General features: G+C 40.5%; 2 protein-coding genes across 4 annotated transcripts in view; one reads left to right on the top strand and one right to left on the bottom strand.

The window, feature by feature from the left end:
* Positions 1-275: 275 nt before the first annotated feature.
* METTL6 (methyltransferase like 6) lies at positions 276-9,213 on the bottom strand. Of its 3 annotated transcripts, none has more exons than XM_030510123.1 (6): positions 9,112-9,213; positions 6,726-7,099; positions 5,892-6,026; positions 4,488-4,658; positions 2,840-2,981; positions 276-769 (listed from the first exon to the last, which is right to left on the bottom strand). In XM_030510123.1, exons 2-6 carry the CDS (start codon positions 7,005-7,007, stop codon positions 606-608), a joined length of 894 nt encoding a protein of 297 aa, XP_030365983.1. In that variant the 5' UTR covers positions 7,008-7,099; positions 9,112-9,213; the 3' UTR covers positions 276-605. The 3 variants fall into 3 exon arrangements, with proteins under 3 accessions (XP_030365983.1, XP_030365993.1, XP_030365997.1); XM_030510133.2 differs by lacking the exon at positions 9,112-9,213 and adding an exon at positions 8,722-8,783; XM_030510137.1 differs by lacking the exon at positions 9,112-9,213 and adding an exon at positions 8,630-8,650.
* The window catches only part of EAF1 (ELL associated factor 1), a 21,302-nt gene continuing 18,792 nt past the window's right edge, over positions 8,493-11,002 (top strand). Inside the window, exon 1 of the mRNA XM_030510147.1 lies at positions 8,493-8,972. Coding sequence (XP_030366007.1) covers positions 8,870-8,972 — 103 coding nt within the window. The 5' untranslated portion in view covers positions 8,493-8,869. The remainder of the gene's footprint in view (positions 8,973-11,002) is intronic.

Raw genomic sequence — 11,002 nt, 5'->3', positions numbered from 1 at the left:
ACAACCTGATCCTCTAACAACTTTCGTCAAGCACGAAATCAGATAAATTAGGATCTTATTTAGGATATAAACATTTGTTTACATATCTAAATGCTGAGCACATTAAAAAGATACCATTATTAAAATATCAAAGCAGCTTACATTATACCATTCACTGAGTTTCATTCCTGTATCTGAAACATTATATGCCAAAGTCCTACAAGTACTGAAAGCACATGAAATACTGTAACTTTAACAGGCCCCCAAACCCCTGTAAAGTGATAGGAAACACAGGATACTTATTTAAAAAATATTTTTAATAAAAATGGAAATAACAATTACAATAACTAACGAAAACTAGTGCTTAAAATTAACCATATTTAGTGTGCTCTATCTGATCCTCTGCCAATGCTGCACAGGATTTACTTTAGAAGCAGGAATACAGATACTGAACTGCATCACTAAACCATCTTAAATTTGAATTAGAAATAGCATTCATATTTCGTATCTGAGGATGTAAACCAACAAGAGGTACTTGATGCAGCCATTTCTGGTTTACCAGAAAGATGAGCACACACAAGGAAAATCTATGTGCCAGCCTCCACTTCAAACAAGCAATGTTGTTGCTAATCAGCCAGAACTTGTGTCTTACTGAAAGGCTTTTGAAATTTGCTTTGAAGAAAAACTCTTGGAACGCGCAAGTCCTCTTTCCTATTGACGGTTTCTCGTCGCACGTATTCATTGACCACTTGCTCATATCCCTCAGCCTTGAAAAGCTGAGACAAGAACTCTGGAAAAGAATTTAAAAAAATAAGATGAAATATTATGTTTAAGCTATTTTTAAAACACTAGTCAGCATTTATATAAGCATATGTTCTTATGTGTTACAGCATGAAAATCAGACAGGCCTTCAGACTTCAAGCTGTTCTATGCAGGCAGACTGCTGAATAAAAATCAGTACAGATCTCCTTTAGAAACATCAACCCAAGCAAAACAGCTTGCAAATCTGGTGGTAGTGCAGGCTTATATCAACCTAAGACACATGAAGTCACATACACTGGCTGTAAATAGGGTGTTCATGTAAAGTAGAGGACCCACATCAATGAAATATAAACAAACAGCACCTAATTGTGGATCTACTCAAATCTCATTGAGAGGAAATTGCACACATTCCATAACACAAAATTACAACCATGCCTTCATCTACAAATTTAATAACATTTCAAACAGTGGAAGAATGGAATTTTTTTTCCCATGGAAGAAGTTCAGTGTTATTGGAGACAAGGCATATTAATAAATAAGCATTATTCAAATCATCCCAGGCAGCAATTACTTGGTGTACCAGTGTAGTGCTAAACAAATGAAAAATAGCATGGGTTGCAAACTGTGAAGAAATGATGGGAGTCATGTTTCCAGTAACAAAAGAATTATCAAGCATTAAGCAATATTTATATGAAAATTAGTGAGATGAATGAGATCATAATGATTAAAAATGGGAGCAGAGGTGGTCCATGAGACAGTCACAGACCAGCCCAAAGCAAAACAATTGCTAACACGAACAGTGTAAGATAAATTTTCTCTTTCCTCCTTCCTTCTTTCTTCTCCCTACCTCAATTCTTTCCCCAAAGCAAGCATGCAACTAGCAAGCAATTTCTCATTCAGAAACAATTCTAACACACTATAAAAATGTGATTTAAAATTCCACAGCTAGGTCAGTCTCTTATTTGTTCCCTTTAGCATCAATTCTCTTTGTAAAAGCTAATTGTTTAAACAGAACTAAAAATCACTTAATACGTAGTAGTTCTAGAGATGCTTCAATGAAGCTGTTGCACAGCCACCACTATCTTAGATTTCATCATTGTCCTACAGAGAATAGAGAGAGCTCAGATAAGGTTAATGGGTTTTATATATCAGGAGCAATTAGGTAACACTTTGTGTCATAAAACATGCATAACATTTACTTCACTCCAAATCAGTCTCTTCAGTGCCTGTATTTTACTTTAGAAGAAGAACAAAGAGCTCCAAAGAAATAAACACATGGCTCTTATTACGCAATGTCCTACACTTGATAGGAGGAAGTCACTGAAGTTTAGCATGAAGAATTGGGAGTTACAAGACAAGCTATAAGCCCAACTCATTGTGAGACTTTATGCAAATTCCTTCATGTCTCTCTGCTTCAAATTCCCCACCAGAAAACTGCAATTATTCCCTTCCTTCCTAAATCATTATGAGCTCTGAAGGAAAACCTGTTTAAGTGCTGTATCACATGGAAATGGTTTTGCATCATCTACATTAAAAAACAAACAAACCAACAAACCAACAGAAAACAGAAGACAGAGTGACCACAGCTACTCAGTGCTATTTCAGCAGGATTTGTGCACAAGCTTCTCAGTGCTGTAGTCATGGTTCTGCTTTAGAAGTCACCAACTTCTTTAGTAGATCTTACACACCAGGAATAGCCTTGCAAAAAAAACCCCCAAAAAACAATGCTAAGATAATTGCTTAGTTGCTTCTTGAAGATGGTCAGTTCTGTTACTGAACATTGGTCTTCTTCCCTGAGGTAACAAACCTGAATGGAATTCTGCAAATTCAGAAACTGCTTCTCTTGGCACATTATAGCACATACAAAAAGCTTTAATGCATTAAAGCACACACAAAATGCTTGTTAAGCAAGAAACTGCTCCAAAATTCCTGCCAGTCTAGATAACCTCTTCCTCCCAAAAAGGATGGCAAATGAAATACACCACGATTTAACAGTTCATCTGTGTAAACAGAACTTCCATGGACATGCTGCCAACTCCCTGAAGCAAGTTTAAACAGAAGATTCACAGAAAACAAAGCACTCTACAGCGTATCTTACCTTCAGTAAAAAAATATGATCTTGTCCCATCTTGTCTAACATAAAAGTTTTCTCCAAGTTTGCTGCCAGATTTAAACCTGAGCATTGCATGATCATATAGTCCATAGTCTCTGAACAACACACACTTGCCTGGTTTTAATACCTGTCACATAATACATATATGCTTTAATAAGATAAATGGATTTAGCCATATATATATATACATATATATACTTGTATACACATACAGACACACACACATACAACTAAGACAAGGTATCCTAACACATTCAATACAGAAGTGATATATATACTGAATTCATTCCCTGTGCAACAAAAAAGTTGCACATAAACTGGACTTTTGGCTCTTAAATACATTTCCTTATGAACAGTAGACTACAAATAGTTTTAAGATATCTGTTCAGGTGCTGATCTGCTAAATAAGCTTTTTTTAATACTCTTGAAACTCAGAGGAATGAAGAAAATATACAGTATAACAATAAAAAATTAAGTCCTAACAGGGCATTTTCTTTGTTGGGTAGTATACAGTCTAGCACCTGATTTTACTTAATGATTAACAATAAAATTTAGAATACTATGACATTTCTTTTTTCATGTGAGAAGGAAAAATGTTGCAATATAATAAGAAATAAAAAAGGAACAATTTAGGAAAATGGGTTGCAGGTTTGGCGCTTTTTTAATTGCTCTTTGGTAAAGAACTAAAGCCATAAAGAGTTTAATATGTAGAAATACATGGTCATTGGCCACGCTGACTTTACACATTTGATGCATGCAACTTTTCTACCTCATCAAATACCAGCTGTATTTGTTAGAGTAAAAAAGGAGTACTTGCCACTTGCAAATTTGTGCAGAAACCTACAAGCCAGTTAAATGAGCCAGGCATCTCCACAGAGAAAACAATAATTAGCCTTTTCATGTGCATGAACTAAGAACCAATCCTGACTTTGAAAAACATCTGGAGAGATACCAAAAAATCCCTTTTCAAACCAAGCAGGATAGCTGATAATATAACCCCCCAAATACACACATATGTATAAACAAAAAATATGTTGACTATTTCCCTCTGCAGTCAATATATGACATCTCAGGGAAATTCAGAACAATCACAATTCAGGTTGTTTAAACCACCTTCTGGATGGGCCTACCCTGGCCTACTGACTAACAAAGGCAGCCCAGGGAGATGAGTCTCTCTAGATTAATGTTGATTTCTGAACCCCACTTCTAAATCACCACAGATCAAGTGTGTTTAATAATAACAATAACATCCTAGCTGCAAGTCACTGAATCTTCTGGAAGTCAATTTTGGTTCACTGTCACTCACACCTTATCAACACAGACATTTCTGCAATCCATAAACATTATTTGTAGCATACAACCTAGGAGCCCAAGTAACAGGCAAAGTATCTTTGTTATGTTGATGGCACACATTAGGCCAGAATCTGAACAACTTCACAATACCAAGAGAGGAAAAAACCCCTTGTAAAACTTATTTTAGTCCCATATACTAGGTGAACTAACTAAATACATCCATTAAATATAGCATTAAAGATCACCATTACAAGAGGAGTTATTTTTTCAGAAGAAAAATGTACTTTCAAGCTAAAAACAGGGAAAGTGCTTTAAAGGCTGTAAAATCAGCTGGTTTTACCTTGTAAATGTTCTTCAAGACAAGATGCATTTTGTCGGGATGAATGGCAGAAAGCACAAATATAAGTGTGACAACATCCACAGAATTTGCTGGTATATTTTTTAGAAGATCATCTTTGGTAAGATCACACTGGAACACTTTACATCTTTCAGTACTGTATAAGGCATTTTTCTAGGGAAGTGAAAAGAGTACACTTTCATGGAAAATGAGCAGCATTTGTTCTTGCAAAAAAAAAAAGTAAACTTGTCAGTAGACAAAAAGAAAAGAAAGAAACAAAAAGAAACTAGTCAGTAAAGCGACACAAAACATGGTGGCAAAAGGACATTCACTTCCAACAAGTGACTAACGCAATCAGCAAGCCTTTGCTGCCTACTACAATAGTGAAACTACAACTAGTAGAATAGTCTGTTCTCAGGAACTTGAGAAGGAACACATGTTAAGGCAACTCAGAAAACAACACTTCTGTTTTACTGCTGCTTCTACTCTTTAACAATACAGAAATACTATTAAAATAATTTTAGTAATTCCAAGTGATCAAAGTACAGCTCTTGAGCCACAAGTAGACTGTAAATGGCTCATGTCACGTAACCTGCAGCTGGGCTGCTCTAACCCACGATTTTGCTGGTTAAAAGGAAACCTGGTCTTGACAAGAAAGAACTTCAGCAAGAGTTGTGGAGGCAGATACCACTAAGTCATCCAAAGCCCAGGGTACACACTCAGCCCAACCTAATTTTGCAGTGCAGCTGTGGCAACTCAGGGAGCTGCTCTCCTCTCCTGTTTGCTACACATATTTCTTCCCATCCTTCCCATGAGACATGCAGTATGTGTCCTGTGGTTCTTAGTGACAATTGTACCACAAGAGAATGATTTCACATAACAGATACATTGAAATTTACCTGTGATTACAAACTTAATAAACCAGGGGGCTTTTAAGGCCCAAAGTCCCCACTAGCCTTGCTGGAAAACTTAACTTTGCACTGGAGTACCACCTACCTATGAATAAGTATAAACACACCTATTTCTAATCAGACTACAAATTTCCTTTACAGTAACTTTCATAGCTCCACAATATCAAGGGCAAGCTTCCACCACAAATTTTGCTTGTACTGCACAGTCAGCAAAGACATAGTAGTTCTCCCAAAAACCATAGTCTTCGCAAATCCTTCAAGCAATATATGTGCATTACCATAATGCTACAATTTGATGCTAAAAAACCTGATCTTGAGCAATGATTTGGCTTCTTGCATCAGAGCTCCACTGAAATGGATCAGTCTCCATTTTTTTGTACAAGCTATTCTACCCTTTTTACAAAAAGGAAGGCAAGAGAAGTCTGTCATTCCAGGTATGTGCAATTTCAGAAGCTTATAAAGACACTCTAAAAGAAGTTCGAAATATCACACCAACCTTCACATACTCAACAGCTCTAGGAGAGAAATCACAGGCATATGCAAAAATATTCACATCTTCTTCTAAGAGTGGAAACAAGCAGTTCCCAACCCCACAGCCTGCTTCCAGAATGGTCAGTTTCTGATCTGCAAACTGGGGAGAAATAAATCCAAAGGAAAGCACATCATTTTTGTTTTCCTCATGATATGAGCAGAGACACTGCTCAATCAGCATTTTACAAGCTATAATCAATTTTAATTACCATTGATTCAAAAACCAAAGTAGGCATCCATTTGATAATCTGACACTGCAAAACAGAAATCTTGATTTCTGCAAAATTATGAATCTTTTTAGAATACATTAATATATTTCTTTAGTCATCTAGCCTTTAAGTAACCAACAACAGATTGTTGTACCATTTCTCTCTTGTATTTCATTGAGCTATAATGAACACCAGCTACACCTGGCTATTCCGCTTAACTGTGTTTTGCAGCTAGCTTGTAATTCTGGATGCTTTTCTTTAAAGTAGTGTTCTGAAGTGCACCAACTTGCATCTGTGATCTCACATCACAGAGACAAGTTGTCTATTTAACACACAACATTCCAGATTTTGTTCTTAGTATCCAGTATGGGCCAATTATAAACTGAAACCAAGCTGATGCATCTGATTCTGAGGAGGTGTCCTAGACTTAAACCACAACAGGAGGTATCTTTGATATTAAGAGAAACTACACAGGGCACTGCACACTTAACATGTGACAGCTCTTATCCTAATGGCTTTGTTCTAAGTATTATTAAATCATTTGGAAACAATCAATCCCATCTTTTACGGAGGAAGTGTATAGATCTCACCTCCCGACATCCTTTTAACTCTTCAAACTCTCTTGTTGTCCAATGTCTGTCTTTGAAGAAGTTGATGCTGTTTCTTTTGTAAAATAAATCCCAGTTCTTCTGTGCCTCTTTCTCTAGTTTTAATTGTTTGAACTCGGACACTAAAACCTGATCTTTTGCCAGTTTCTCAGCTTCTTCTGGGCTAAGGATTCTTGCACCATGGCCACTTTCTTGGAAAGCACCATCTTCAGTAGATGTTGTTACTATATTTAAGCAATTGTCTGATGTATTTTCTTGGAACATCCTAGATTCTTTCACACAAATATGAATGTCAAACACCCAAGGGTGATTTTCTTTCTTTAGTGTATGTTTCCATCACTTAACTTTGGTAGGATCTAGAAGCAGAAGAAAGAATGAGAAAGAGTTGCAATGTGCACTTATGATTTTACAGTGATCTATCCTATCTGATGGACTGTAATGTCTCCAGATTTCTCTTATTTTCAGAAGTCCTCTATCCAAACTAAGAACTGCATACAACTAATGTCACACTAATGTCAAAGTTAAAGAAGACACTTAGAAACTGCTGGGCTTCCCTCTGCATTCTAGAAAGCTACCTAACAAAAGAAAGATGGTGCAGCTCTAAGCTTATTTTCACTAAAACTGACTTTAAAAGGAAAGCAAGGGCTTTGTTTCTTGTTAACCCCAGTCAGAACACCTCATAAAAATAGTAACAGGTGTCATTTGTAAGTCCCATTAAAGTAATGAAACAAACTGTATTCATGTTAGCATCTCTTCTTCCTGCTCTCACCTCTGTGAGAGAACACTGGTGACAACATCGGCACTTATAAATCACCACGTCACTCGAACAAGGGAGCAAATCAAGTACTGTGGCCAAAATGCCTATAGCAGGCCTGCGTCAGCATTTCTTCCACTGCCTCCTCCTGAGGATCCACACCGGTTTTAACAATCACAGGTGGGTTTATATTCAGCAGTTAACAAAAATGGAGCAATGAAAAGAGTCCTGCATAGGCTGGGAAAGGATCCAAATTTTATCTCTGATGTTAAACTAGTTCTGACCCCTGCCTTGCCACAAACATGCAGATCCTGGATCTGTACATGTGAATTAAACACTGCATCATCCAGTAACTGCCAGGGAAGCCCAGGTAGCCAACACATGCTACTTGTGTATGTCAGTGCTCAGGACCAGGCATTGGTGTCATTGTGCCAAAATGGAAATAAGACAAAAAACAATACCCTAATGCAAAAAAAAAAACAAACAAAAAAACACCAAACCAAAAAAGAAAACAAACCCCCCAAAACCCCTTACATGATACAAATATAAAATAAAACGTGTGCAAATGAAATAAAGAACTGTCAACGTTTTGTCCAGCTTCACTGGAGCAGACATCCTTGTTTTCCTTCAAAAACAACAGGAAAAGGTTGCAGAGAAAGGTTCCCCTGAAAGAAAGTCTCCTCAAGAAGACCACATTTTCCAAATAGAAGTTTAATCAGCAAAATGTCCACTATAGGCCTGGCATGATCAATGTTTATATCTCTTCATAAGACAAGCTAGGAAAAAAAAAATCCAAGCTCTTTTCACTTGACCCGTTTACACTCAGAAAACGCTGAGGCAGGAAGTTAGCACGATGACAAAAACACTTTTAACAGCCTATGCTTAGGATAAAGGCCCTTTTAAAGATGTTTAATGCAGCCCTAAGACCGCAGACAATAGCCCCCGCTGCCCCCACAGTCAAACCGGTTTCCAGGCAACAGCTACGAAACAGAGGGGCCGCGTCCGACGCCAGGAATACCCCGGCAGGGAAGGACCCCCCAACCCATCCCTGCCGTACCCTATCCTATCCTCCCTCCCGAGGGCGGGGAGCGCCGGGCTCCCACCTCTCCTCTCAGGGACGCCCCTCCCGGACCTGCGTCCCCTGCGCGGGGACAGCAGCCCCCCTCGGCCTAGCAGCCCTTCTCAGCCCAGCGTCCCGTCCCGTCCCGTCCCGCCTCGCCTCGCCTCACGCCGCTGTATCCGCCGCCGCCGCCGCCGCCGGCGGCCCCGGAGCAGTTTCCCGGCTGCACTCGGCCCCCGGAAGGGCACGAGGCGGCAGCGCACGGAGAAGAGGAAGGGACCGGCTGGGCCAGAAGGGGACGGGACTGGGGCCATGAACGGCTCAGCGAACTCGCTGCTGGACAAAGAGGAGCACCCGCTGCAGCTGGGCGAGAGCTTCGAGCGGCGGCCCAAGGCCTTCTTCCACACCATCCGCTGTGAGCACCACCCCGTCTGTCTCCCGGCGGGCCCCGCCGCGGCCACCTCCTCCTCCCCTCTCTCCTCCCGCTCCCCGCGACCCGTCCCTCTGCTGCCTCCCCCGTGCTCCGGCGGCGCGTTTCCTTCTGCCGCACTCACCGCTCCTGCCGGTGAGCCCCCCGCTCCTCGCACCCCTTCCCGCGGGGCGGCCCGGGAGCGGGCGGCGGTACCTGCCCGGTGCCCCGCCATCCTCTCCAAGGTCTCCCCCCACGGTCCCGCCGCGGCTTCTTACTGGTTAATGGCCGTCCCCTCCCCGCCAGTGTGCGTGGCCCTCCGGTCCTCCACGGCGAGCAGAGTCGCTACCCGGCCACTGCTTCGCGCCGCCACCGCAGGTCTTCGTCCCCCCTCAGCGCCCGTCTTCCCTCCCCGCTACCCCCGCGAATGTTTCCCCACAAAGGTGTCCCCCCACGGCGGGCAGCCTGAGCGGAGATGGGGAAGGTGGATGTCGGCCGGGAGCGCTGGTGGGGAGGCGGTGTGAGCGAGACAGGCCAGGGCAGGCGAACAGCTCGCCAAGTTTGTTAGGAGGCGTATGTGAATCGCTTGGGAGCATAAAGCGAACTCCCTCGGTGAGGAGGCGGCTTGCGATTTTATTTATTATTATTTTAAATGGTATTTGCAGGACAAGTCGCCACAGGCTGGTCAGCAGCTAAAACACCCACAGTTTGAGTTTTAGCTGGCTATTTCGTGGTGAGGCAACATGTATCCCAGCAGCCCTGTCCCTGGCTGTCCCGACTCCAGCAGCTGTAATAAGGAAAGCAAGCAGAAGCCACTCAGACACATACAGTACTGCCCAATAAGTGTTAGATAAATGTTGAGGTAGAGCCTTGAGCAGTTAGGAAGTTTCTGAATCATTGGAAGAATATGTGGGTTTTTTTAAAGATACCGTATATTATTCCGTATTCTATTTAGCACTGGGTACGTTTAATTTCTTAATAGAAAATTGTTTAGAAGAGAAGCTCACTCTCTGTCCTTGAATTCTTTGGGAAGAAATTGCTTTTTCTTCCTCTAAATCAGGATTTAAAATGAGTAGTGAATCACCAACAGTAAATGAAAGTAGTACTAAACTTGTATTTCAGTAGCTTTGTATTAAGGTAGGAAATTTATACAGTTAACAGTAGGATTTTTTGTTTTATGGTGCATAATCCTAGGCCCAGCATCACAGCCCGTGTTCATATGCTACGACTAAGGATTTTGGTGATATTAGTCACCTGAGTGCGACTTGAAAGAACAGCTTTCTAGATGGAGCTGTTACTCAAGCAGATGGTCAATGATTGAGGCAAAGCTGTTTTGCTCAATAGTAAATTCTGTCTCATGGATTAGCACTGAAATTTTGTGTGTTTCACCCCTTTGGTTATACATAATTCCATGATGCTGAAGAACACCATACCAAAGTTTGGTACATTTAACTGTTTGTAAATAACACTGAACAGTATTATCCAGCACTAACATACTAGCAAATCTCCATTTATAAATCAAAATTTTAAAATATCCGAACTATGAAATGAATGAAGTTGTTGTCTGATAGTTTATGAATTGAACCCAAGCCATATCTAGATGGAAATACACTGAATTGAAAGTGCTTCAATAATCAGTTTCTTAAGGGATTGCAAAGCTAACACTTTTCTGACTACAACTGGAAGAATGCAGTTTTGTTTCAGAAGACTTTTCTGCGTGCTGTGTTTTCCATCCATGACTTTCAAGTGAGATCTCTTCATTTTGTGGTTATAATTTTTTTTTTTCCAGCTGTTAATCTGGACTGATTTATCTGGGATCTGAGCATTCTATTGTTCCCATAATCCTTTTCACACAAAGTGCAGTAAGAGGATTTTCTTAGGCTAAATTTGTTTCGGCCTTCTTAAAATATTTCAGTCCGTAATGTTTATGAAATACTGTGCAGAAAAACTGGATTATCCCTGTAAAACACATCTTAAAAACATTTGGCTTTTGCAAAAAGAACTGTGGGTATGTTTGGAGGGACACTTGATCCAGG

Source organism: Strigops habroptila, chromosome 1 (assembly GCF_004027225.2).
Source record: "Strigops habroptila isolate Jane chromosome 1, bStrHab1.2.pri, whole genome shotgun sequence".
Lineage (NCBI taxonomy): Eukaryota > Metazoa > Chordata > Aves > Psittaciformes > Psittacidae > Strigops > Strigops habroptila.
This window is presented reverse-complemented; position numbering and strand designations above follow the sequence as displayed.

What these genes read in the sequence shown, in the direction of transcription:
- METTL6 (XM_030510123.1), bottom strand. Translation starts at nt 7,007, where the DNA reads ATGTTCCAAGAAAATACATCAGACAATTGCTTAAATATAGTAACAACA. An exon ending in GAGCTGTTGAGTATGTGAAG is followed by an intron (nt 4,659 to 5,891) that starts GTTGGTGTGATA and finishes TCACTTCCCTAG; the next exon opens with AAAAATGCCTTATACAGTAC. An exon ending in TCTTGAAGAACATTTACAAG is followed by an intron (nt 2,982 to 4,487) that starts GTAAAACCAGCT and finishes ATTATGTGACAG; the next exon opens with GTATTAAAACCAGGCAAGTG.